We start from the raw sequence: 27,361 nt of genomic DNA, 5'->3' as shown, positions 1-27,361 counted from the left end.
TTGGCTGCTATAGGGGTTGGGAGTATTCTTGCATTCTGAGAGCCCCACATGGTGCACTGAGGGACCTAATTGAGAAAGTGAGGTTTTGCTGTCCAGAACTCAAGTTTGCCTAATGCAACAACATTCAGTCCAGAGGACCAAGGTCGGAGAGGTGCCTCTCAGCCTTTGGCCACATGGATTTCTGCAGGAAGTTAGCTTAAAACGTTCAAGAGCTGTGTTCTCTACCTACAGGTAAAGTTCCTAAATATCTTAGTATTTATGAAAATGCCTTTTTGAAGACAGGATTCAACCCAAACATAGCTGGGGCCTCTTTTGTACTCAATGGAACAGTCATTAGTTCCACTCTGCCCAGACCCACCAGCTGCCTTTTCAAGAGGTGTTTCTGAAAATGCAGAAGACTCTTGGTGTTTGAAATGTTTCCATGACATCGGAGTACTTTAGACAGCTCTTTTTCCCCACAGAGCTTATAGCCAAGGCGAGCAGCAGAGGGTTTTGGGGGTGGAAAAAAACAGCCACTGTGACCCCCAGCTAGTTCTCCTGCCCTGCCCCCTCCTTGCCCTCCCCCGTGTGAGGGTGTCACTGCCTGGGAGACAGGTGCTTAAGGCTTCCTGCCTCAGCCCGCTGCACACCCCGCTAAAGCCACGCTGCTGTTTCCACGTCTTCTTTCAGTACAAGTGATGAAGATGAACCAGGGCTGAGATTCGATTTCCCACAGGCCCTGGGTATCAGCATCCAGAGATCTGCATTCACTCAGCTCTGTAGGGCAAGCTGTGCCTGTAGGTGCCAGCCCGGAGCTCTGCCTGCTGGTTTGAAAACATAGGGAGAACCTGCTATGTATCTGGCCCTGCTAAATACTTGAGCTCCAAAGATGAATAAAATATGGTGCTTGCTCCACAGGACATCACAGTGTAGGAACTAGGAGGGTGTAACTCTATATTTACAAAATTCAGACATGGACTAGAGAGCCAACTCTTTTATTTAATTATCTCTTATTTTTAACTCCCTAGTGTTTTCTTTTAGAGTCACCCTTTGGGGTGATTCCGATGATGGCATTTGGGATACCATGTCAGGCCCTGGGAGATGTTTTGGGATGGAAAGGGGCCCCTCACATCCTGCCATAGGAGCAATAACTTCTGCTGCTGAAGTTGAAGCCGAAAGGGGATCCAGCGAGGTAGAATAATGGAGTATGTACAGGGTATGTGTTTTCCGGAGAAAGAAGAGACAGCAAGCAGACAGCCCAAGAGAAGGAGAGGAAATCTCCAGTCTTGTTTGTAGTGTGTGTATTTTTTTTACAGCTAGCTGCCTGTAAACCCTTGTCTCACAAACCTACAACTTCCGAATGACCGGAATGTGACTATTCTTGTGGCCGTTGTCACAACCCTCCTCTCCTCCTGCCTCTTTCTGTGATACTGCTCCTCTGAAAACCATCAGAAAAACAGAAATGATGCTGGGAGATAACCCAAGAGCAGGGCAGGGCTGATGAGCTAACATTGGTTTCCCTGGCTATCATGTCACCAACTGGAGATTTGTGGCAGTGCTTCCTGATCCTGGTACTTTATACCTGCCGGGAGCCATAACAAATAAAAACAATGGATGCCCGGACCATACCCTCAGAGATTCTAGCCAGGATGTTTCACTATTTGGATGTGTATCCAGGGTTAAGAACCAGAGCAGGCCAACCAGCGCTTTAAGAAAACATTCCTTCTTATATTTGAATTAAAAGTTTCATTCCCAACCTCCAACTAAATCAGCTGCCTGCGTGGCATGAGTTTTGACGGAAGAGGGTATGGAAGGTGGGCTTAGGACCGCGCAAAGGCACTTGTAGACAGGCGCCGGGAGATGGGACAGGCTTCCAGAGATGAAGATGGGAGAGAGCCAAGCACAGGTATGGCCTGCATCATCCCAAACAGCATCAACTGCAAATTGGTCCAGGTAGTTTTCAGACACAGGGTGGATGGCATGGGTCATTTTGTGGGCTAGCTTCCTGGAAATTTACCTATTCTTCTGTGTAGTTAATTTTGTGATTTAGCTCACAAATAGATTTAGCTCACATTCAACAGCTAACTTTTAGGCTGCAGCCTATTTGTAATTTAGACTCTGCTTTGTTTAGCTGACAAATACTCTCTGTAGATTAGGTGAATATGATAATCATTAGTGGCAGGACTGACCCTCCAAGAGGGGCACGGACCCTCAGAGGCCATCACAGGGGAGATCCAGCCCTCCTGCCAAAACCTGAGGCATTTCAGGAGATTCTCACTCTCTCCCTGACAAGTTGGATCTAGGCAGAAGGAGACCATTCAGTGCAGATAATTTGCTTTTAGGCAAATCTCACTATTTCCAAGTATGAATGGGTGAAAATGCATGTTGTTTTCTCAGTGCTGGGGAAGCTTCCTTCACGAGTCTGCTGTTTCTTTTTCAGTGTGGTGCTCCTGGCATTTGCATCTCACCCCACAGGTAAACATCCTTTTGTTTGTTTGTTTGTTTATCTTACATTGCCCATTCGACCCAGTGCTCTGACTCCGGTTATATCTCTGAGGGAAATTTTGAAAGAGAATGTAGCTGCCTTCCAGGGTGTCACACTTAAGGGTTAGGAATGGCCCACATACTTGAAACTGTTCTTAGTATCCCGTTATGGATTTATTGCCCATGAATTTAACCTTTTTCCATCTTTTATTGTTGATGTTTTCATCTGGTGCAATCTCAGATGTATAGGCAGGTTTATTATCTGCCAAATAAACTAGTGCTTGCTTTGTCCTTTTCTAAAATTCTCCCTTCAAGCATCCAGAATTGCTCTTCAATCCTAGGGCTAAAGATTTGGTGGAGAAGTTCAAATTGCCCCTATTTCTCAGTGACATCCTTTTATATATTTTTATCATATATTGTCATCCAGTTTTCGTAATTCCAGATTTAAGAAGTCATTTTAAAACTTACCTTCACCCATATATACACTGATATGTATAAAATAGATAACTACTAAGAACCTGCTGTATAAAAAATAAATAAATAAAATTAAATTTAAAAATAAACAAAAAACTTACCTTTACCCTGTTGCTGCCTCAGTTACCCTAGAGTTGTTTTCCAAATTCAGGAATTTTCCGTAATACTCTGTTTCACTGTGTTTTTTTACTTTGAAAGTTTTTGAAGTTGATGCAAAGATAAAGCAAAAATATCTGTGTGCAGCACGGCTGAAAATACACATTTTATTGGTCACACTCCTTAAACTAATGTTTATTGACCTTTGCTATGCATGAGGCATTACCCAAGCCCTCAGGGTCTCAGTCTCTTATCCGGAAATTAAGAAAGGTGGACTGGATTATTTCTGAAGCCCCTTCTAGCTTCCTGCTGTGCCCCAAACAGCAACCCCTTTCTGTTTGTGTTTTTAGCTGCTTCAGACTGTTTGAACTAATATCCTCAGGGAACTGCTGATGGTGACTCGGGTCATGTTTCTAGATTGGATATGACATAACCGAACCGCTGTCTCATTAGCATAATTTGAATTATTTTTTCTCCATGAGTGCTTCTACACTTGCCCATACTGAAGCACATCCACTGTTTTCTGCGCACTCCCATAGCCTGGAAACCTACCCTTTGTAAAATTACAAGTCATATGAAACCCTGGTGTTGACCCTAAACACCTACCTGTACCGCTGAGTGTCCGCCTCCAAATCCCGCCTCTCAGCATTCCTTCGTGCAGCCAGAGGGTTGCCACCCAACAGGTATTTCAGAGCCTACTAAGTGTCTTCTGCCTTTCAAAGAGGTTTTTAATCAAAGACCTTTGGAGAGTTATGCTTGCTGGTGCTTCTTGGTTTGCATGTTCATTTTCTCCCTGAGTGATTTCTAGTGGATTTGGGTGAATGATATTCACTTAAAGAAGTCGCTCTGCCTTTCCCTAAGAGGTTATGCTAGTTCATTTGTTACACTCACGCTTATCAGAGCTGGAAGGAACCTTAGTGATTATCCAAGGTGCCACCACATTTTACAAATGAGGAAATTGAAACCCAGAGGAGTTAAGTGATGTGACCAAGATGATGCTGAGGAGGTGGGTAGCAGAGGGAGACTGGAGTTTAGCTGAAGCTTCCCTGCGAGGGGGTGCCCCACGGCCGTAGGGGTCAGGAGTCCTGTGGGCCTCAGTAGCCATCGTAGCAGGGCTCAGGCAAAGGCCCCAGGGAAGGTAGGTGTGAGGCTACCTACGAACTGGCGGCAGCCTTCCAGAAGAAGCCGGAGATGTTCATCTATACCAACACCAAGTTGGGTATCAAATCCATGAACATCCCAAGGAAACACTGTGGAACCACACCTACTTTTATGTGAATTAAGTAACAAAGACAATTGTGGTCTTTATAAACAGTGCAGTTGTTTATACTGAAGTTGTGTAATGCACAACCTTGTGCAGCTCTAAGCAGTGGCCCATTGTTTCAAAAAGCACACAGGTTTGCTCAAGTAGGTAATTAAGGCAGATGGATATGAAGGTAGGAATTTGGTGTGTGAGATTATGGAAGCTGAGAATCTAGAAGACCCCTTGGGGATCAGTTTTTCCCAGCTTTATAAAGCCAGGTCAGTTGCCCTAAACCCTTTGATGGGTCCTGGTGATGTCTTCTCATAGGAGCATAACGTTGATTACAAAATTTAAGCCAATAAAACAGCTGAGGAAAATCTCTTTCCTCCAGAAGTATTCAAGGACTGCTCTGATTGGGCAGCTTCAATTCTTGCCAATTTGTTAGCTTTCTCATTGGACCCGTGGGTGGTCCAGCCCATTTTTAAGATAGAACAACACTTCGTTCTTTCCCACTTGCTTATTATACTTTCCATCTGGAATGTTCACTTCGAGGCCTGGGTGTGGGTCAGGGAGAGCAGCTTCCTGATTCTCCCACACCTGCACCAATTAAGACACAGTAAGAGTCAGGACCCATGGGTGCAGCCTTTTTTTTTTTTTTTTTTTTTAAAGGCTCTGTTAATATCTGATGTTTTAAAACAGAGCTTTATTCTTTTTGGTTTCTTCTTACCTCTTCTTTTTTTACTTGTATCTTCATTATTTAGTAGTACTTTCAAAACATTTTAAAATTGAGATATGATTTACACATAGGAAATGCACATATCTTAAATGCACAGCTTGATCAATTTTGACAAAGTGTATATGCCCATGTAACTCACACCTCTATCAAGATATAGAAAACTTCTGTCACTCCAGAAAGTTTCCTCACGTCCCTTCTTAGTCACTCCCTCTCACCGACCACCAAAAGCCCCTATTGATCTGATTTCTGTTACCATACATAAGTTCTGTCTATTCTAGAGCCTCATATAAATGGAAACACACAGGAAGTATTCTTTTGTGTCTAGCTCTTTCATTCAGCATAGCATTTAGAGATTCATCCAGATTGTTGGGTGTCTCACTAGTCTATTCTCTTTTATTGCTGACTAGTGTGCCAGTGTATGAACCTTTTGTTTATCCATTCACCTGTTGATGCTCACCTGGGATGTTTCCAGTTTTGGGCTGTTATGAATAAAGCTGCCATCAAGATTCTCATACAGTGCTTTTTGTGGACTTATGTTTTAATGTCTCTTGGATAAATATCTAGGAGTAGAATTTCTGGGTCTTACAGTAGATATATGTTTAACTTTTAAAGAAAGTGCCAGTTTTCTAAAGCATTTGTACCATTTTACCCTCCCACCCAACAATGCGTTAGAATTCCGGTTTCTCCATGTCTTCACCAACATTTGGTGTTGTCTGTCTTATGTTAGCTATTCTACTAGGTGGGTGATGGTCTCTCAGTAGTGCTTTTGACTGAGCCGCCCTTCTCACTCACTCCCGAGTGACTAGAAAGATAGGCTTTCTTGCAATGCAGGTGGTGTGGCTTTGGGTCACCACCTTTGGGGTGCATTGGGATGTAGTGGTAGGTAGGGACCAGGTAGATAGTTCTCCATGTCCTAGGTGCAGACCCTGACACTTTTCCTATTTCAGGCACTGGGTTTGCTTCTTTTTTATTTATTTATTTATTTATTTATTTATTTATTTATTTATTTATTTATTTTTGGCTGTGTTGGGTCTTCGTTTCTGTGCGAGGGCGTTCTCCAGTTGCGGCAAGCGGGGGCCACCCTTCATCGCGGTGCACGGGCCTCTCACTATCGCGGCCTCTCTTGTTGCGGAGCACAGGCTCCAGATGCGCAGGCTCAGTAGTTGTGGCTCACGGGCCTAGCTGCTCCGCGGCATGCGGGATCTTCCCAGACCAGGGCTCGAACCCGTGTCCCCTGCATTGGCAGGCAGATTCTCAACCACTGCGCCACCAGGGAAGCCCCTGGGTTTGCTTCTTGGTGGGTGGGATCTAGTTCTCCTTCTAATCTTTCAAAGTCACAGTTCATGCAGAAGCTCCAAGAATCTTAGAAACTTGCACCCCCAGGACTGCCTTAAGTAATAGTAGAGAAAACAAATTCTTCCTCTGTTTGAAAGTTTGCATTTCATCTTTGTATGGGGTCCCTCTGCTGTGGCATTTTCAAGAGAGAAAATTTCAAGGAACCAGAAGGGCAGGAAGACTTTCGGGAATCTGACCAGAAATGACCTTGTTACGTGGTGTGTCTGCTGCTCGTATTGAGATAAAGCAAGCAGTACTGACTACATCCTGGAACTGACCTTCCACTTTTCCACTGATTCACTAAAATGTGGTGAGAGGAAATTTTCTTGATGTTCAAGTATCCATTGTTCTTGATGTGGTAAAATTGTGCCACACTTTTCACCGTGGCGATTTCATGCTCCATTATCTTCAGAGAGATGGGACTCACTCCCTCACTCAGAGAGTCAGCAGAATTTTAACTGTGGAGCACAGGGATGAAGGCTTAACTCAGACTTCTGTGCATAAGCTGCATGTTGATGCCACAAAGCATGTTTACAGCGCTTGAACCGCTTACTCTGTGCTTAAAGTGTGCGTTCTGCGCTAGGTGGTGCAGAAGTGTTGTCTTTTGAGCATCTTTACACAGCTTTTAGCTCCTGGGTCTAGTTCTCATGTGGTTGGGGCCAGCTAGCCACGTACTGCAACATTTTCGGGACTATTTTTGTAGCACAATCATTAACCTTTGCTGTTTAGAGGTTGGTGTGCACCCTCTCTGTTGAAGTAAAAGATGAGGCCGGCTGAAGGCATCAGGGGGGAAGCACCGGGGGCCAATTTGAGATTGAGGACCAGCAGAGCCAAGTGGAAAGTGTTTGGAACATTCTCTCCAGGGAAAGCAAGAGGGGTTGAAGTCTTCCAGATACGCTTGGCTCAGGAGTGCTTGTTATTTGTCAGAGATGGTCCTAACACAGTGGATACAAGGGCTGAGTATAATAGAATCCTTGCTCACAAGGACTCAGTGGCTCTAGAAGGAGAGACAGTCATGGAGTCAACTACATGAGAAATGTGTGGAGGTTTCAGAAATGGCTCAAAGAGAAGAGCGAGCTATTCTCTCTCTTGCTCTCAATGATTTACAGGATCAATTTTTAGGATTTGAGTGAGGGTTATTATGTAACTGGTCAATTCCCTATGATGGTGATTTTTTTCTTTATCTTCCTTCCTCCCAGTCTACCTCTGCCCACTGCACTGCCCTTCAGACCCCTCCGTAGCCTGGGCCGCACTGGGAGTCCAGTTCACCTCCCCTGAATCTTGAGGTCCTGCGTTTAATTTATTCTTCTCTGCCCAGCCCTCCTGGTCACACTGACTGCGCTGCAGTTTCTCTCACGCTGAGAGGGCGGTTGGGAAAGAGCCAAGAACCAACAGCTGCCAAAGAGACAGAGCAAATCCTCCACGAATGTGCCTTCACCCACCTTACAGGGGGCTGGGGCCACCTGCTAGGACCTGGGTGCTCAGGGTGTCCTCAACTGTCACTTCTGTGGGAAAAGGGGCTACAGGAGCAGTGGAGCTCCTCATGCACTGGATGTCTGGGCCTGATGTCAGTTACAAAGTCCCTCCACCAGTATAGGTCCCTAGGAAATGACAGAGGTGTTCAGTGGAGCCGTAGCAGAAAGAGAACAAAAACTCTTAGCCTTTTGTTGGGCTGCACGAAAACCAGATCCTAGGGGACCTCTCCTTTTAGTTAAATACACATACATATGTACAAACCAAATCAAACAAAAATAACAATAGTTATGGTAGAAAAAAGCAACCGTCCAGAGAAGTGGAATTCAGACCTCTCCTTCCCAGTCGATGGTTGAATCATTTGAGATCATTTAGGTATGAGGAATTGTAGCGATGCGTTGTGTCTTTTGTTCTGAAACTCTTGATTAATAAGTGTAGTGATGAAGGATGTTCCGCTGCCCCTGACGTGCTGTGAGTACTCAGGAAAATCAACCTTTCTTGCTCCAGCCCATCCAGAACTGAGAGACAGACCGAGGCCCAGGGGTCTGGAAGGTCTGGCGCCTCCAGAATCTCAGAAATTCCAGATTTGGAAGGATTAGGCTATCTGCTGTGGAAATGCTTAATTCCTTTTCTCTGGACATTTTTGGAAGGCTTTCTGCTTTTTTAATCTCCTGACTTCTTGTTTGTGACCAAGTTCAAATTCCAGAGAGGGAAGCAGCCAATATGTGTGATTATTTCCTCTTGCACCAAGTGGAACTAAAAGAATGAACTTACTTCACTAGAAATAAATGTACCCTTTGGACCTTAAACTAAAATGAGTATGCACGGGCGGTTGGCCCCTTCTCTGTTTGCGCGGTAATTAAACACAAAGATGAGAAAAGATGTCAGAGGCATGCATTCACGATCCTTTTTTAGATATAAGGCAGAAAAGAATAGAAGAATCTTAAAAAAAGATTCTTTTTGTCCTACGCTCTGGGCCCGGGATGGCTGCCTGGTGAAGAGGAGAGATCTTAGGACTTGAAGTCACCGGGGTCCACACTCTGGCTCAACAGTTAGAGAGCTGTGCAAACGTGAACAAATCACTTCTCTGAGCTGCAGTTTAAATGGGGATAACAAAGCTTCACAGAGTTGTTACAAGGATTGAAAGAGACAACGTTCGGGAAGCTTTTCACACAGGGCCTTGCACAGGGCAGGCTTTCACTAAATGGGTGTTATTATCATCACACTATTATTGTAAGAAGACAATGCCAATGACACAGAAACCCTCGAATGCCGGAGTGAATTCACTGCTGGGCAGCTCAGCGCTCAGAGGGCTGATGTAATTAAGATCCTTGCCTTGAGCTTCCGGGCAGCCAGGGGCAGGGGGCTTTCGGGCTGTGTGTCTCACCCTTGCTGTTTCCCTCAGGTGATCTCCTCAGCGTCCTGGACTTTCCGTTCCTGTATTTCTACAGATTCCATGGCAGCTGCTGTGCCAGGTAATCTTAACTCGGAAAACCCCTCGCACTGTGGATTTGTATGTTTCTGTACTAGCAGCTGTGTCTTCGTGAAGCCCAGGGTCACTGTCTGTTATCTGAATGAGTGTAGAAGAAAGTGGTGTCTGGTGCAGGTGAGGAAGTTGCCCCATCGGCCATCAGAGGGTTATTACGAACATTCTCAGGTGCTCAGGGCTGGCCTGGGACCTGCGAGGACCACTGTCCTGAAGAATTTTCTCGGCCAGGGCAGTGGTTTTCAGACTTGCAGAAGAGAGAGAATTCTCCCACTCTTTTTTTTTTTCCCCACAAGCAATTCTTAAACAGAACTTCAGTATATAAAAATGATGACACTGGCTCAGTGCAAGGGAAGATTTGGGTACAGAATCACACCCTGTCAGCATCTACCTTGATTTCTCTCTTGTTCCTAAAGGGCAGCCTCCAAAAACTTTTGACTGAACCCTAAGACTCTGAGAGACAGATTTTGAAACCAATGACTAGGAATTGTCTAGACCACAAGGTGATCGTTAATATTTGGCCTTGGGAAGTATCAGAGATGTGGACCAATTAGATGGATACATTTAGATACACAGAGGTTCATCCCCATCCTACCCCCACCCCTTTCCTGCCATGACCCCCACTTCGCTTGACTGTATTGTGCTGAGGAATGGAAAGGCTGCTGCGGACAGTCTCAAAGCATGGATTCTGATATGGTCGAAAGACCACACTTGGGTTGAATTTTAGCCTTGCTGTTTGCTAATTTGTGTCTTTGGGCAAGTTATCCTAGTTCTCCCAAACCTTAGTTTAGTTTTCTCATCTGTAAAATGGAAAGATAATACCAATACAGGGTGACTGTATGTATTAAATAAGGTACATAAAGCTCGAAGCATCTTGCCCGGCTCAGCAAATGATGGGCATTATTATTATCTGTAGATAAAATGTCAACAGACCAGAAGCAACTGCTACATAAAAGCCAGACCACCTACTTCCACCCAAAAGAGAGTGTACCTTGTGAAGCAGTGATTCTTCACAGAGAGTTAAAGAGCTGATATGCAGCTAGGTGCTGTTTCTGATGGGGGTGTGTTAGGACAGAAAAAATCAGTATTATAGAGTTTGCATCTGCATTTGAGCCTCAGAGTGATTTTTTTTTTTTTTTTATCACTCTCAGAAAAGTTTCAGGAAAACACTGACAGAATTTGTCTTCTCAGTTCCTATCCATTTGGTCAGGCCTTGTCACTTGCCCATTAGCTAGGATTGTGTGGCAGGAGTGTCAGTGCCACGCTGGTGCCTGCCGACTTGCTTCCCTTTGGGCCTGCTTCTTTGGCCGCATGGGTGGCCAGGGTGCCAAGGGGGCCACCAGGTTTGGTTATTTGGAGCAGAACATCACAGTTCATAGCCCGTTGGTGATGGCTTTGTGGGGTGACCTGGTTTTTTTTTTCTTGGCCGCGCTGCGCGGCATGCAGGATCTTAGTTCCCTGACCAGGGATCGAACTCATGCCTCCTGCAGTGGAGGTGCAGAGTCTTAACCACTGGACCGGCAGGGAAGTCCCTGTAGGGTGACCTTCTGCCTCCATTTCTGCCCCTTTTAATCTGCAAGTTTTTCTAATTCAACATGAAAACTCAGGTGTTTTGTTTTTTTTTTTAATTTGAAAGATTTGGAAATCTTTATCTGAATTGGTTTAACTCTCTATTACATTCTACCTCTGGCTTACCCTCTTTGAAGAACGTGGCGCTTTTCCCCACATCATCTCATGACTCCCCCATAACCGTATCTCAGACTAAGAGCTGTCGCCTTCAGAGGTCCTGGGGGAACTCAGGAGGGGTCGTGGAGGCCTGAGGGGTCAGTGGTAGCCGTGGCCTGGAGACCCCATGAATAGGGCGCCGCAGGCTCCTTCACTCCTGGGGTCTGCCCAGTGCTCTTAAGACCTGCCTCCACAGCAAGGGGTAGACAAGCTGGAAGCGGAAGACACAGATGAGGGAGATGAGGGAGGGACCCATGAGTCATTTAGAAATGATTCACCGACATGCAAGTCAGGTGATGGGAAAGAGTCATGGACACTTTCAGGAGCGTGTTGGTCACAAGCCAGGGGTCGCTCAGTCCTAGCAGAGTCTGTGCTGAGGGCAAGGGTCAACGTGGAACTGTGCCCTCCTCTGGCCGGGGATGGAGAGGACAGGAGAAGCCCAAAGGGGGCCGAGGTATGGGGGATGGGACGGGCACCTGTTGGGGATGCAGGGGGTGGACACCACCAAGAGGAGCCCTGGAGGGCCGGCTGCCTCACTGTCCTCTACCAGCCTCGCGACCTTGGGCACCCGGAGCATCTCACTCCATCTCTCTGGCCGAGAGCACATTTCCACGTTGAGGTCTGCAGGGCCGTGGAGAGCTTCGGAAGAGCCAGGAAACCTGGACTCGAATTACGCCTGTGACCCAGTTTGCTTGTTAATAAAGTGAGACTTGGGGCTGGGGAACCTTTCTGTTCTGAAAATCTCTGATTTCCATAAGATAGGATGAAGAACACTATGCTTATTCCTGCTTTAAGGCCACAGAACTGAGCCTGGGCCAAGAAAAAAAGGGAAAAAAATGGGGATTTGGTCAAGGTTACGAGGGTCGGTGAGCACAGCCAGGAATAGAATCCAGGATCACTTGATTTCCAGCTTCCTGCTTCCCCACAGGGGCTCCTTGTGAGAGTGACTCAACGCCTTAATCAGCGCAGCCCAGGCTCCCATGACTGCAAGTGCAGACCTCTGCAAACTTTGTGGGTAGTTAGGCCAAACAGGCTGAAATATATAGAGAGGAAACCTAATCCCTGTCCCTGGTCCTGCCCCAAGAATGTGGCTGTGACCTAATCGAATCTAATGAAATGAAGGCGCACATTTCTGTGAAATTTGGCCTTAGGTGCGTTTAGTCAATTCAACCTGCTTCCAAGTACACCTGCCAAACATTTATGTAATACCTGCTATGATCAGGGCACCTTGTTTGGCTCTGTCGGGGAAATATGGAGAAGCCCAACATTGGACCCCTCCCTCTCAGGGCTCATGATCTGGGTGGGAGCCATACCCCAGCACCTATAATAGAGGTCAGACGGCAGTGTGGTATCCGACACCCTGGAGCTACAAAGGAGGAGGTATGTAGAGCTCCAAACCTCTGGATAGTCCCCAAGATGCTGTCCAGCCTCAGGCTCCCTTGGGAGGTGAGGGCTCTTTCAGACATTATTCCCAAAGTATAGCGTCTGTGTAGGTCACTCTGCTTTGGGGGACTTCTATTATGCAGCCCTCCCCTTTAGGTTCTTACCTTGAACCAAGGGGCCAGTCCAGACCCTCTGACTTCATACGGTGAGTGTTTCTTTGGAAGTCTTTTCCTAACAGTTTGTTCTGCTTGAAAAAAAAGTTGAAGCTCTACCTTGGCAAGCACCAAGCTCCAGAAGTAATACAGGAGAGAGCAGGAGATACTGTCCTCCAGATTTTTTTTTTTTCTTTCATGATTTAGCCAGAGATCTCCCAAATTTCTATACCCACTCCCCGCCTCCAGGGAAATGATCTCTTCATAGCTCCTTAGCATAGTAGAGCTTAATGGGTTTTTAAATTTGGGGTGTTTTTATCCAGAGATCACTAGAAAACAAAGATGAGATAGGGGTGGTGTAATAACTAAAAATCGACTAATTTTTGTAAAGGTAAATACAAAATGTAACAGGAAATAGTTAGCTACTGGCTATAGGAAGACAAGTCTCACTAACAAAAGTATATTTTCTCCTTCCAGTGGATTTTTGGGATTCTTTCTCATGGTCAGCACAGTGAAGCTAAAAAGCCTTATGACCCCAGGGCAGTGTGCAGCCTGGATTTTCTTTGCTAAGGTAAGAGAGAGGGGAGGGGTGGGAAGAATCCATCTCAGGAGCCCTTGTGTCCAGTGTTCTCAGAGTCAGGTTGGTCTTCACGGAGTCATCTCTAGCCCCTGGCCCTGAGCCTGATGCTTCACTTGTTCAGGTAACAATTTCTGAGGGTCTCTGCCTATTTTATCAGCATGACATACTGATCTCTATCACATTCCTGGAAGGTGACCTGAGTATGCCCCTTAATTTCCCAGAGCCTTAATTTTCCCATCTGAAAATGAGAGATTTTGCCAAAACAAAGCAAAACACCTCTAAGCCTTCTCTTGCTCGAAGAGACTGGACCCCCGGATGCATGGGGCAGTTCTTACCTTCCTTCCTGGGGGCTGTGAGGGTGTCCAGAGCTCCAGTGACTTGCCCAGAAGGTCTCAGCCTGTCAGAGGCAATTGAGAAAGGAAAACAGATGGCCTGATTGGGGGACTCTGATGGGCCATTCTAAAAAGGGACTAATAAAAATGCCCAGCACGTATTGACCATGGTTGAAGCATAAGATAGAGAGATGGGAAAATAAGAAGGAGCAGAAAAATCAGCTGTAGGATGCAGGATCGTAATGCTTTGGGGCTAGCTCTTTCTATTGGCGCATTTCATTTCCCTAAAGTCTGTGAAGGATTCAAGTTACAGTGCCCTAGGTACTGCTTCCACGGAATGAGATTTCTTAATTAATTTAATCTAATACAGTAATCATTTAAACTTGTGCCTTTAGCCATCTTTATGTTTGTTGGCTGATTTTTTTCCCCCAGAAAGCAAAAACAAACGTTTTTATTTGAAAGTAAGATTTCACAGCGATGTTTCCACCTGCATTGTCTACTTTCTAATAGCATTAATAATTCACATTCCAGCAGAATGTAAAGATTGGCTGTGATACTGACTTAGTGCATGACAGAATGAGGAGGTTGATAAATCCTCTCCCCCAGAAGCAACTAGAAAGCTGGAAAAAGACTGTCAAAGATATCCATTTCAGCTCTCTAAAAATTGACCAAAAGCGCACAACAAACTGAGAGGCATTTGTTCATGAAAACTCCTAAACTTTGGGTAGGAACAGCATGAGTTAGTGGTGTTCTTGCTTTAGGTTGCTCTCATTCCCTTCTCCCCATCTCTATAAGTATTCTATTTCAACCAGAGCAGGGCAGGCTGTGAAAACCAACAAGCTTGCTGCTGCTTCCAGAAGATGCTCACTCTCTTTGAAGTATTGTCAGGTAAAGGGGCCGTCTAGGTGGTAAATGAACAGGAAGCTCCACTAGCTTGAGCTTACCTCTTTGGGGCAAGCAATGGACCAGTGGTCTAGCTGGGGACTTACCAGGTAGTTCTGGGAGGTGAGACAGCCATCAGGGTCTTGCTAGCTCTCCATAAATGCCAGATTTGCCTTAGTCTGTGTGCATGAGCAGCAGAGATGGAGCATGCCCAAGACACCTACACGTCCCTGGTCAACAGAGCCTGTGTGCACACACAGAGGAGACGTGAGAGACCAGCAGAAAGAAAAGCCGGGGCTGACATGAAAAGAGCCTAAAGTTTGAATGTGCTCCCCAGCCCACATACAGAGTCAGAAGCAGAGAGAAAGCTTTCTGGCTTAAGGTGTTTGAGGAAAACCTCTTGACTAGTCTTTGCCAGAACACTAAGCTATGCAGACATGGGGATGATCCCTAGGAAGGCAGGCTTAAAAATAAAAGCAAGAAAAAAAATTGAGTGAAGACCGCAGCAATGGTACCTTATATGGGAGACAGGTTTCACAGACTTAGTCCAGGCAAATTACTAGACAAGCAAAACAACAATGCCAACGAAAATGCTCTGGGAAAAAGTCAGAATCCAGAGTTGCTATACTATCTAAAATGCCCAGTACTCAGTGAAAATTAGGGCATTCAGAGAAACAAGAAAGCATAATCCATGCACAGGAAAAAAGCAGTCAATAGGAATTGTGCCTGAATGTCTATCCTCAGAGGTAGGACTTAGCAGAAAAAGACTGCAAAGCAGCTATTTAAATATGTTCAGATAGCTAAAGGAAACCATGTTTAAAGAATTAAAGGAAAGACTCAATGAATACAGAGTCTCAAAGAGGTAGAAATGATTTTTTTAAAAAGAACCAAATGGAAATTCTGGAATTGAAAAGTACAGTAACCGAAATGAAATGAAAAATTCTCTAGAGGTACCCAGCAACATATTTGAGGTGGCAGAAGAAAGAATAAGTGTACTGGAAGGTGGAACAAAAGAAATTATTCAATCTAAAGAACAAAGACTTTTTAAAAATTGAAGAAAGATGAACAGAGGCTCAGAGACCTGTGGGACAACATCAAGAATATCAACAAATGTATAATAAGAATTCCAGAAGAAGAAGAAAGAAGGTTAGAAGAAAAAAAAAATGACAATCAGCAGATGACTTCTCATCAAATACAACAGAGGCCAGAAGGCAGTAGAAAAGAAAAAAGGTCTCAAATCAATAACCCAAGCTTGCACCTTAAGAAACAAGAAAAATAGGAACAAAATAAACCCAAAATGAGCAGCAGGAAGGATATGATAAAGTTCAAGGTGGAAAGTAATGAAATAGAAAACAGAAAAGCAATAGAGAAAATCACTGTTTGTTCTTTGAAAAATCAACAAAATTGACAAACCTCTAGCTAGACTGATGAAGAAAATAAGAAGATACAAATAATCAAAATTAGAAATGAAAGAAGGGACATCACCACTTATCCTATAGAAACTAAAAATATTATATAGTTTTATGCCAGCAAATAGATGATTTAGGTGAAATGGACAAATTCCCCAAAGGTACAAAATAGGAAAATTGACTCAAGAATAAATGGAAAATCTGAATACACTCATAACAAGTAAATAAATGTAAGTAGTAATTTAAAAATCTTTCTACAAAGAAAAGCCCAGGCCCAGTTGGCATTACTGATGAGTTCTATCACATATTTAGAGAAGAAATATTTTTTCTTTACAAATTATTTTAGAAAATAGAGGAAGAGGGAATAACTCCCAATTTATTCTGTAAGGTGAATTACCCTGATACTAAAGCCAGACAAAAAATTGTAAGAAAACTACAGACCACTATCCCTCATGAACATAGATCTTTAACAAAACATTAGCAAACCAAATTCGGCAACCTACAGGAAGGATTATACACAATGATCAAATGAGGTTTATCACAGGAATGCAAAGTTGGTTTAACATGTGAAAATTAGTATGTTATATTAACAAAATAAAGAACAGAAATACATGATCATGTCAATAGGTACAGAAAAATCATTTGACAAAATCCAACATCCATCCATGATAAAAACTCTCAACAAACTAGTAACAGAAGAGAACCTCCTCAGTTTAGTAAAAGGCATCTATGAAAAACCTATAGCTAACATTATACTTAATGGTGAAACTGAACACTTTCCCCCTAAGATTGGAAGGAACACAACAATTTCACTCTCACCACTTCTATTCAACATTATCCTGGAGGTTTCGGGCAGTGCAATAAAGAAAAAAAAATTGTCTGTACTCACAGATGACATTATCCTATACATAGAAAATCCTAAGGAATCTATAAAAACCTTAATTGAACTAATAAACGATTTCTCAAGGTCTCAGGGTGCAAGATCAATTGTAGTTTTATGTATTAATAATGAACAGTCATGTTCAAAAAAATGAAATGAAGGAAACAATTCCATTCACAATAGCATCAGAAAGAAAAAAATACTTAGGAACTTAACATAGAGGTGTAAGATTTATACACTGAAAGCTATGAAACCTTTCTGAGAGAAATTAAAGAAGATCTCAATAAATGGAGAGACTCAATATTGTTAAGATGGAAATTCTTCCTAAATTGTACAAATTTACAAACTGATCCTAAAATTTATTTGGAAATGCAATAGCCAAAACAAAAGAAAAAGAAAAACAAAGTTGGAGGACTTGAGCTACATAATTTGGAACTCACTATATAGCTAGAATAATCAAGACATTTTGGTATTGGCATAAGGGTAGACATTAAGGTCTATTGATTTTCTTTTCTTTTTTTTTTTTTAAAGGGTGTCAATGTTGGGTTTTTTTTAAGATTTTATTTTATTTATTTATTTGGTTGCACTGGGTCTTAGTTGCGGCTCACCGGCTCCTTAGTTGTGGCATGCAAACTCTTAGTTGCGGCATGCATGTGGGATATAGTTCCCTGACCAGCAACCAAACCCGGGCCCCTGCATTGGGAGCGTGGAGTCTTAACCACTGCGCCACCAAGGAAGTCCCAAGGTGTATTGATTTTCGATAAAGGTGCCTAGGCAGTTCAATGGAGAAGGGGTTTTCTCTTCAGCAAATGAGGCTGTAACAGTCCGTATGCTGGGAAAAAAAGTACTTAGACCCTTGCCTTGCATTGTTAATTCAAAATGGATCATGAACCTAAATGTTAGAGCTAAAACTAGAATACTCTTAGAAGAAAACACAGGAAAAAATCTTAATGACCTTGGCTTAAGCAAAGAGTTCTTAGATATGACACCAAAAGCATGAGCCATAAAATAATTGATAAATTAGACTGCATTTAAGTTAAAATATTTTGTAATTCAGAAGACACCATTAAGAAAATGAAAAGATAAGCCACAGTCTAGGAGAAAATATTTGCAAATCATAATGGACCACTTATACATCAAAATGTGCTGACATTTGGAATACAGCATAATTGTACTTTGCAATACAGCCTTTCCCCCATGTCATTGCGACTCTACTGGGTGCCAGTATATTCAGAAAGTGACTCAAAAAGATGTTCCATTGGCCCAGAGGAGAATTTGGATTCTGTGAAAAACTCACAGGCAGAGAGGTTAAGCAGAAGGATGTGCAGGTGGGGAACCAGGAGGAAATAAATTTAGCTAGAGGAGGAGGAGAATGTAGAGGGGTAGGGAAAAACTGAGCATAGAAGAGTCAGATTATAGGTATCCCTAAAAGCCATGCCACAGAGACCATTGTGAACCTCTGAGTGAGACTGAGCAAGGGTAATGTTTTAAGCAGGTTAATATGACGGCAGTGCTTAAGACAGATTGGAAATGACTTCCAACCATTCAGAAGGGAGGTGAATCAAGGTAGTGATGGCAAGAAGAAAGGTGGAAGGTCAAACTTGACTTACAATTAGAAGGAAAATAAATTTTAAATACACAACTTACCATATAATTGTTCTGTGATGTGATAAAAGAATTATATAACAAAGACAAATCATTTTAGAACAGATGGGGGGATAGTTTGGACATAAGAATGATGGGTATGGAAGGTCACAAATGGCTTCCAGGTTTGTAGCTAGAGACATGGGAAATGCATGGCATTACAGACAGAAATGGGGGTGATTGTGAAAGAACATCTTTGGGGAGGAAAGCTGGTGATATACATTTTAGACAAATGTGTATGGTGATAAAACATCTACACGGAGCTCTTTTTTGTTGGAAACATGGGGTCAAATGTAGGCAAGGGCTTGGAGCTCTGCATATCCATTTGGGCTTCGCCTGTAGAAAGATGGAGTTGAAATCAAGAAAATGTATAAATTGATGAGCTCACTGAGAGAGTGAAAGAATTTGGGGAGAACAGAGAAGAGGCTTACAACTTAGCTTGGGCTATACTTAGATGCCAGGGACCGATAATGAGCAGGAGAGAGAAGTAATAGGCGGAAGGTAGAAGGGGGATCAGGAGAGTTCAGAGCGGGGAAGTCTAAGGGAGAATTTTAAGGAGTAAAGCAAAATGCCACCAAGAGGTCAAAGAGATCCGACTGAGAAAAGACTAGAGCAAGGACTTTGCTGACCTTTGAGGAAACAGTTTTAGGCAAAGGGCAGGGGTCGGAGTGGGGCAAAAGCTGGATCGTAAATACTCAAGAATACATAAAAAATGGTTAGAAGATTGTGATTGGTGGTGGGTAGATCTAATGAAGACAACTTCTGTTCTAGAAAAAGAAGGAGTGGGCGTGCTTGAAACTGGAAGACACCTGTATACAGAGATTTCACGATGCTAGAGAATGAGGGGAAATTGGGAGAATAAGTTTCAAAGGGAAATGGAAGGACTGGGGGGGTTGGTTAACTTTAGAGAAAATGAAAAGCCTTTATCCTGAGCCTTGGCAGAAGGGCGAAGATAGGAGGGAGGCTGTTCCTTGAGTCACGTGGCAGGGGAACTGGAGTTTCAGGGGTTTCAGGGAAGGAAAGACTCTTTGGCTTTGATCACTGTGTACGGAACCCCTCTAGTCCTCAGCTTTTTCATCCATAAAGCAAGGGGTCTGGACTAGAAGATCTAAAGATCAAAAACGTTGTGATTCGATTGAGCTCTCACAGAGCTGACTGTATCTGATACTTGGGACTGAATGCTGGTGGCATTCAATTGTAGGATTATATATAATGTTGATCTGCTGGGAACCATATCATTAACTGTCAGTGCCTACTTAATGAAACATGTGCCAGATTTAAAAAGTCTTTGATAGAACCGATCAGAGTAAAGTAGGAAACCACTCAGCAATATGACCTTCTTCCATCTCTATTACCAAATTCCTTCTGTCATGGAAGATTATGTATAAATGCCATATGTGGTTAATTGGAATGTTTGTCCCTGTTCTTATTTAGAGTTTGGACAGTCACAGTTCATGCTTAGGGAATGGGGTTTCCCTTCCCATTGCTGCTTGGGCTACAGTGCTGCTCATGCAGTCCAGGTGGAAGATGGGGCAGCCTTCTTTTTTTTTTTTTTTGGTTGTATTTGAGAAATCTTTGCCAAATCTAAGGTCAGTAAGATTTTCCTTTATGATTTATTCTATATGTTTTATAGGTTTAACTCTTTTTTTAATTAATTAATTAATTTCTTTATTTTTGGCTGCGTGGGGTCTTCGTTGCTACGCACGGGCTTTTCTCTAGTTGCGGCGAGCGGGGGCTACTCTTCATTGTGGTGTGTGGGCTTCTCATTGCAGTGGACTCTCTTGTTGCAGAGCACAGGCTCTAGGTGCGTGGGCTTCAGTAGTTGTGGCGTGTGGGCTTCAGTAGTTGTGACTCACGGGCTCTAGAGCGCAGGCTCAGTAGTTGTGGCGCACGGGCTTAGTTGCTCCGCGGCATGTGGGATCTTCCCGGACCAGGGCTCGAACCCATGTCCCCTGCATTGGCAGGCGGGTTCTTAACCACTGTGCCACCAGGGAAGCCCGGTGCAGCCTTCTGACATGGGGTCCCACGTGAGTCTTTGAACTTGGAGCGTGTGGTGGGTGCAGAAGTGGAGCAAGGAGGCAAGGAACAAGGGGTGAAATATTGCAAAATGAGAAAATTCTGGAACCTGTCTCCTCAGCGTTTCAAGAAGAAGGCAGAATGTATAAGAAGATAGACCACAAAGTGCTATGCAAACACAGAGCATTATGTAAAGTTACTTAAATCCCGACCAAGACTTAATTTTGACCTAGCTCTGAGTCCCAGCTCGGCCACACTTTCTAGGTGTGTGCTTCATTTTCTCATCTGTAAACAAGTATAATAATAATGTCTACCTTGCTAGAGGGTTGAATAATATTTAGACAGCCCTGGAATAGTGAGTGCCAGCAGCTGGCACGCCCTCCTTGGCTCTGTCGACCACTAGTTTAATTCTTCCTCCAGATTAACCAGTGATTCCTGAGTCTGGATTTTCCATTTGTACTCGCTAGTTCTAGGTTATGAATTGAGTTGGGAACTGCCTACTCTAGGCACTGCTCAGAATTCAGGGTGCAGGAGAACCAGCTCTCTCACAGCGTTTTTAATCAGGCATTGCCTAACAAAGGAAGCAATTGATGTACCATTCACAATGTTTTTAAACCTATATAAAGAGTCATTGATTCAGAACAGTTGCTGTGCCTGTGGAAATGTGTGTTTGTTGGTCTCCATGGAGACCACCCCTGGCTGTTCTGTGATCACTGGCCTTAATTATACACCAGGATTGCCAGGGAGCCTGCAAAGCTGTCCCCATAGCAACACATCCTTGTGTAGTAAAAGGACCGAAGTCCTGAACTGTGTTTCCTGTTTAGGAGTTTCTCTTAAAAGAGTTGAGAAGACTGTACTGGTAAGTTTTAGCCTCCGTTTGATTTATCCTTATGAAGAACTCTTGAGTGGGTAGGAATTTCTCTTGAGTTTCGACCGCCTCTGTCTCAGGCTGTTTGCCCAGGTCTTGGGAGCATGGCCTGACATCTTTCTTTTTCCAGTGACATGTTGACATTTCTCTTGACCTATTGCCAAGATATTGAACTAAGAAGGAGGCTTGGCTATGTGAATTTACTAGATAAAATTCACCCTGTTTTAAATATAGGATGAACTTGTAAAAGTGTCCTCAACAGATGCTGTCAGGGTTTGATGTTTGGAATTTTCAAATGTCTCCCAAGACCATGGGTGAAATGCTTGCTGTTTCTGGTGGAATTTAAAAAAAAGAAAGAAAAGAAGCTCAGTGTCTTTTATATTGGAATCACACAGATTTTATGACTTCTAAATAACATAATTTTTTTCTCCACTGAATTTTTTTTAGATATATGTAGGGAAGTTCCAGAGCTTAACGTGAAATCACACCTTGAATTTCTGAGGAGGTGACAAGTAAACACATCTTCCAGGTTCCGGAATCTGACTTAGATTCAATTTCTGGTGCATGCAAACACGCGTGTGCGTGCGTACACACACACACACACACACACACACACACACACACACAGACACTCAAGAACAGACTACAGACAAGTCCTGGAAGTATAGCTACGATCCCCATCATGTTTCGCTTTCACTAGGTCTAGTCTATGCTGAACAGTGTTAGTTCTCCTCTGCCTTCTACTTCCTGCTCCGTTACTACTCTTCTCCCTTTCTTTAAAAGAACAGTTTTATAGAAATTTAATTGCCATATAACATTGTGTTAGTTTAAGGTACACAACATAATGATTTGATATTTGTATATATTACAAAATGATCACCACAATATATTTAGTTAACATCTCTCAGCTCCCATAGTTACAAAAAAATATGGAATGCATCACGAATTTGCATGTCATCCTTCTCTGTATCATTCTGGTTTTAGTATACATGCTGCTGAAACGAGCAGTTACTTCTTTTTCTTTACCATCATCATCTTCATCACCATCTGTTGGGTGTGCAGAGCCTGTTGCTGTCTTTCCTCCCTTCCTGGATGGTAAAAGGCAATCACAAAAGAGAAGGCCACTCCTCTCAGTTCGCTATTTGCATTTCTTCCCATTTTCTCAGCTTCTTAAGACTCCACACTCCTTTCTGGGGAGCAGCTTCATATTTTTTTAATTTACTTCCTCGAGCTGTTATTCAGCACCTTGATGTTTTCTAGAATGGTCCGATGAAAATAAATGATCAAACCCAATGAAGCTGTGCTGTCATGTAATTTTTATGTTGAAAGAATGCGCTTACAAAATTGAGTTATGACTGTTTTCCTAATTAAATCATTTTTCTTTTTCACAGTCTAAGCGGCTAGGGCAATGAAAATAATTTTCATTGGAAAATGAAAACCTAGATGCAGCAGCATACTTTCCTTTACGGTCTCTAGCTGGGCAATAATAACATGTCTATGTCTTTCCATGACATCACCACTGAAACGACAGGAACGTGAAATAGCAAGTTCAGGAGCTTCTCTGTGTTTGTTGAGCTGTATGGAAACAGTCAGCAAGAAGCTGGTTATCTGGGAATGATTCGTTTGTAAGCAAGGTTTTCCCAGAGGACACATGGGAGGGGAAATACAGTTTTGGATTAAAGGGAAAACAAATTAAATTCCATTTCCTATTGTCAAAATAATTCCTAAGGAAGTGAGTGATGTTAATGGACATTTTGCTATTTTGGATAAGGTTGTTGTTTTTCTTGTTTCCGATTATGAACTCCTAATTTTTTCTGGGCTATTTTTAGTGCCATTGATCATCACAATGTTCTGTACTGCAAAAATATGATAACGATTCTGGATTTCTCAACTTTTGACCTGAATGAATTCGCTTTAAAGGAAATGCCCGGAATTTCTGTAAATGTTCTGACTGCAAGGTTTATAGGAGTGCTGTCAGTAACCAGGACAATTTATAACACCTAAATTAAAGTGATTTTTTGTAACACAAAGGCCAGTTAATTGGGAAAGTTTACAAAGCCTCCGTTGGGGGGATGAATCAATGTGTCCTTGGTTCACTGTAGGATAGCATCGAATAAATGAGTGCCAAGTGAATGCTTAAACACACTGATCTTATTTTACACATCTTGGCAGGTTTGTGCACTCATGTCAGAAACAAAGATGCAATCCCACATGTATCTCTTGAAGTACCTTCCACTGCCCCCAGTGATGCTCTTGTAATGTACGTATTCCTTTCCTTAATTGCACCATTAATCCAGTTTGAGTTCACCTTTCCTTATGAAGATCTTCTATCCCAATCACTAGAACTAAGTCCCCCAAGGTATGGCTGGACATGGGGTAATTAGCAAGGAGCATTTCATGGCCTGTATGTGCCCAAACCAGAGGGCAAGCTTCAGGCAGCACCAACTGCCCGTGTCATTAGAGAATGAGCAGGTGTAATCAGAGCTAATAAAATGAAGCAGTTTTTGGGAAATCTGAAGAAGCAGAGTTTCCTTATGGGACAGCTAAGTTTTGATACATAATAGAAAGGAATGACATGTGGATTTGAAAGACTTAGTAGATATTTACTTGGTACCATTTTGTGAAAATAGCTCTTCTCTCCCGCTGTGCCTTAGAGACATCTTGGTGGCCTGGCCCCCAGGGGCCCCCAAGTACCCCACCGGATCCCGCCCCACACTTGTTCTCCTGTTTTATCTCCCAAAGTGGAATTTGCTTATAGATAGGCATTTGCTCATATTTTCCTGTTTAAAATGTCCTCCCTTAAGAAAAGTAGTCCAAACTTGCTTTTCCCCTCCTGACTCTACATCGTCACTTTGAACTGACCCAGTGGTTCTTTAGGTTAAGATTTCTGATGTTGTTTTTGTTTTTCTATAAGTAGACTGCGTCTAACTGTAAGGCCAGGCAGTTAAGTACAAGCAGATGTGCTTGTTTATGTGACTCCAAAATAGTCAGTCTGTTAGTCAAATATGTGGCAGGAAAGGTTTTTTTCAGTCAATAATGAATTGCCTGATACCATATAAACTAGCGTTAGATTGTGTTTGTAATTTTATTTGATTGTTCTGTGCATATCTGGGTGGTTTTGGGGGGTAGATTATGAGGGGAACAGGCTCTCTCTGTCTACATTTCCACATGTGTCTTCTTGTCATGTGACATCTGGGGGTGCCCTGGGGGATACAAAGAGACACCCTTCCTTCACTTATTTGGAATGAACTCCTTTTCTAATTTCTCGAATGTTCTAGCTATCTGCGAAGGACGAAACATATAAAGTGTACTCCAGCAAAAGGGGAAATCGAGTAATTGCCAAAACCTTCTCTCCCAAAGTGTTGAGCTCCCAAATCCTAACTCTTAAAATTAATTAATTAATTAATTTTTTTGGCTGTGTTGGGCTTTGTTGCTGCGCCTGGGCTTTCTCTAGTTGCGGCAAGTGGGGGCTACCCTTCGTTGCGGTGCGTGGGCTGCTCATTGCGTTGGCTTCTCTTGCTGCGGAGCACAGGCTCTAGGCGCGCGGGCTTCCGTAGTTGTGGCATTCGGGCTCAGTAGTTGTGGCGTGCGGGCTCTAGAGCGCAGGCTGAGTAGTTGTGGTGCATGGGCTTAGTTGCTCTGCGGCATGTGGGATCTTCCCGGACCAGAGATCGAACCGGTGCCCTCTGCAGGCAGATTCCTAACCACTGCGCCACCAGGGAAGTCCCCCAAATCCTAACGTTTTACGGGTGCACAGAGAGAAGTAAAAAGCTCTGAATGGTGTGGCCAAACGGCAGCAAACACTTGGCAATTTGGAATAGCAGTGCTGACACTGCTTACGGTAGGATTTCTAAGGTGGGAATGCAAGGCCTGAGGTTGTGAGGACATCTCTTACTCTCACTTGAAGGGAAAAACCAGCCCAGTTCTGAGCCCAGTGAACTGGTGCTTTTTCCACTGAAATATCCCTGCTCTGACATCTAGGTTGAGCTACGCTGTGTGAACCACTTGGATCCAATCAAGTCCTGCCGTTATCTTTTGTGAAGCCAGTCAGAGTTACTCTTATTTTCAAGTTATCCTTGGGTGGTTGACTGTTCACTCTAAGAATTACACAATGCATGACTCCGTTTCAGTACTCATGCTTCTTATGAGGGTTTTCTTTTCCCTGAAAAAAATTTTTTCAGGTTGCTTTATGAGAAAATGTATATTCAGCAAGTTTATTCAGCAGAGATTTATAGAGTGACCTGTCATATTCCAGGCTAAGGAGCTGAGACAGCAGAGAGTAGTGACGAATAGCCCCGCATTTTGGAGACAGAGAGAGCTGGATAAGAATCCCACTCTCCAGCAGTGTAACTTTGAAAAGATTCCTTCGCCTCTGTATGTATCCATTTTATCATATGTAAAATGGGAGTAACTGTATAACTTCACAGAAATATTGCAGGGATTCTATGATATAATGTATGTGGAGCAGTTAATGTTTGTTCATGTTAATTGAAAAGAATGAGCTTTTCCCTCACAGATGGAGAAACGTTTGAAATGGTCTTTGTATTTTGGGTTTGGCTACAATTTGAGAACTGCTGACCTGTAGTTAGAGAACCTTTGCTTCTGCTTTGCTCCATTTTGTCATTCTAGTGTCAAGAGGAATTTAAAATTACCGGATTCAAGTGGCACCATGGGTTTTAAAGTTCTTTTTTCAATTTTTCAAGTAACTCGGGGAACCTAATTTATCATTTGATGGAATATTTTGGAAGTCACAGGTGTTTATTTAAAAAAAGAAAGAAAAAGGAAAAGAAGAAGCTTCAATCCTAAAGATTGTTGGATGAGTCTTCAGTAGGGGAATGCAGCTTACAGTCTATGCCAGGTTGGTTGTAAGAGAATGGGGATTTGAGACAGAAGTGGTTTTAAATCTGATGTGGAACCACACACACACCACCCGCCCCAACCCAGGCCGGCTAAAATTAAAGAGGCTGACAATACCAAGTGTGGGTGAGGATGTGGCATAACATTTCTGGTTTAGAAAACACTAAAGCTAAATAAGGTTTGTTATGACTGAGCAACCCCACTCCTGGTGTACACTCAATTGAAAAATGAAGACGTATGCCCACAAGACACGTTCAGTGGTATGGAATTAGAGGCGATGGTTGCATGACTGTGAATATACTAAAAAAGCTATTAAATTGTACACTTTAACAGGGTGAATTTTATAGTATGTGCACTCTATTTCAGTAAGACTGTTATTTTTTTAAAATCCGTAATAGGAATATCTACAGTAGCTTTACTCATAACAGCCCCAAACTGAGGAAATAGACCATACATCAATCAAGGAGAAATAAAGTTTGATCTATCCATGCAATAGAATAGTAGACTGCAGTAAAAAAGAGCCTACAGCTACATAGGTGATTCAGATTTATTGATTGGGAAGGAACCTAAGTTCCTTCTCTGTCTGGTGGTGGTTACATGGGTGTTTAAAGGTGTAAACATTCAACAAGCCCTACACTTAAAATTCAAGCTCGTCGTGCATTTTACTGTATTTATGTTATAATTCAGTTTTTAAAGATCCGATGTGGCTGCTGCAGTGGTGCCCTCCTCTGAAAGCACAGCTGAGCCTCGTCTCCTGCTGGTCCCTGGGAAGCCCAGGTGTTGGGTCCAGCAGACCCTCCCACCTCTGGCTTTGACCCTGTCTTTGCACTGCAGATGGTCTGGGGTTTCACTTACTGGGGAAAGAGAAGAACCCACAGAGTGGTGCCTCACTCTTCTGGGCACTGGCCACTTGTTCTCTTGAATGTCATGGTTGGAGAGGGTTTCTAATCAATATTCAGCTCAGTGCCAAGGTCAAGAAAGTGAGCTCAGGCTTCCTGGTAGCGTTGCAGAAGTCTTTATTGGTCTGCTTCTGCCCCACAGGCTTTACCGTTTCTTCAGAGAAAAGCAGCCTCTGCTGATCGCTGTCTCCTTGATGGAGGCGGGCGGGGCTCCTGGCTGCACCGCCAGCTCCCTGCACTCAGACTTTCTGCTTCCTGTAGTGGAACCCAGGCGAGGACCGTGGTGCAGATTTCTCTATTCTCAGCTTCCTAACTTGTACACGGGGTGTACCTTGTAAATGGCATGGGAACAAGACAAGACATTTTCTTCCCTCTGGGTCACTACACTGGGCCTCACTGTGGCAGGTTTCCTAAATTAACTGCTCTCT

The 27,361-nt window shown here is 43.3% G+C and overlaps 1 protein-coding gene across 1 annotated transcript in view; it reads left to right on the top strand.

Annotated features, from left to right (window-relative positions):
• Positions 1 to 27,361, top strand: part of TMEM241 (transmembrane protein 241) — a 104,933-nt gene that overhangs the window by 50,928 nt on the left and 26,644 nt on the right. Inside the window, exons 11-13 of the mRNA XM_059894803.1 lie at positions 2,420 to 2,454; positions 9,226 to 9,295; positions 13,044 to 13,137. Coding sequence (XP_059750786.1) covers positions 2,420 to 2,454; positions 9,226 to 9,295; positions 13,044 to 13,137 — 199 coding nt within the window. The remainder of the gene's footprint in view (positions 1 to 2,419; positions 2,455 to 9,225; positions 9,296 to 13,043; positions 13,138 to 27,361) is intronic.

This window comes from Balaenoptera ricei, chromosome 14 (genome assembly GCF_028023285.1).
Source record: "Balaenoptera ricei isolate mBalRic1 chromosome 14, mBalRic1.hap2, whole genome shotgun sequence".
NCBI lineage: Eukaryota > Metazoa > Chordata > Mammalia > Artiodactyla > Balaenopteridae > Balaenoptera > Balaenoptera ricei.
The sequence above is the reverse complement of the archived record's forward strand: the minus strand, read 5'-3'. Positions and strand labels throughout refer to the sequence as shown.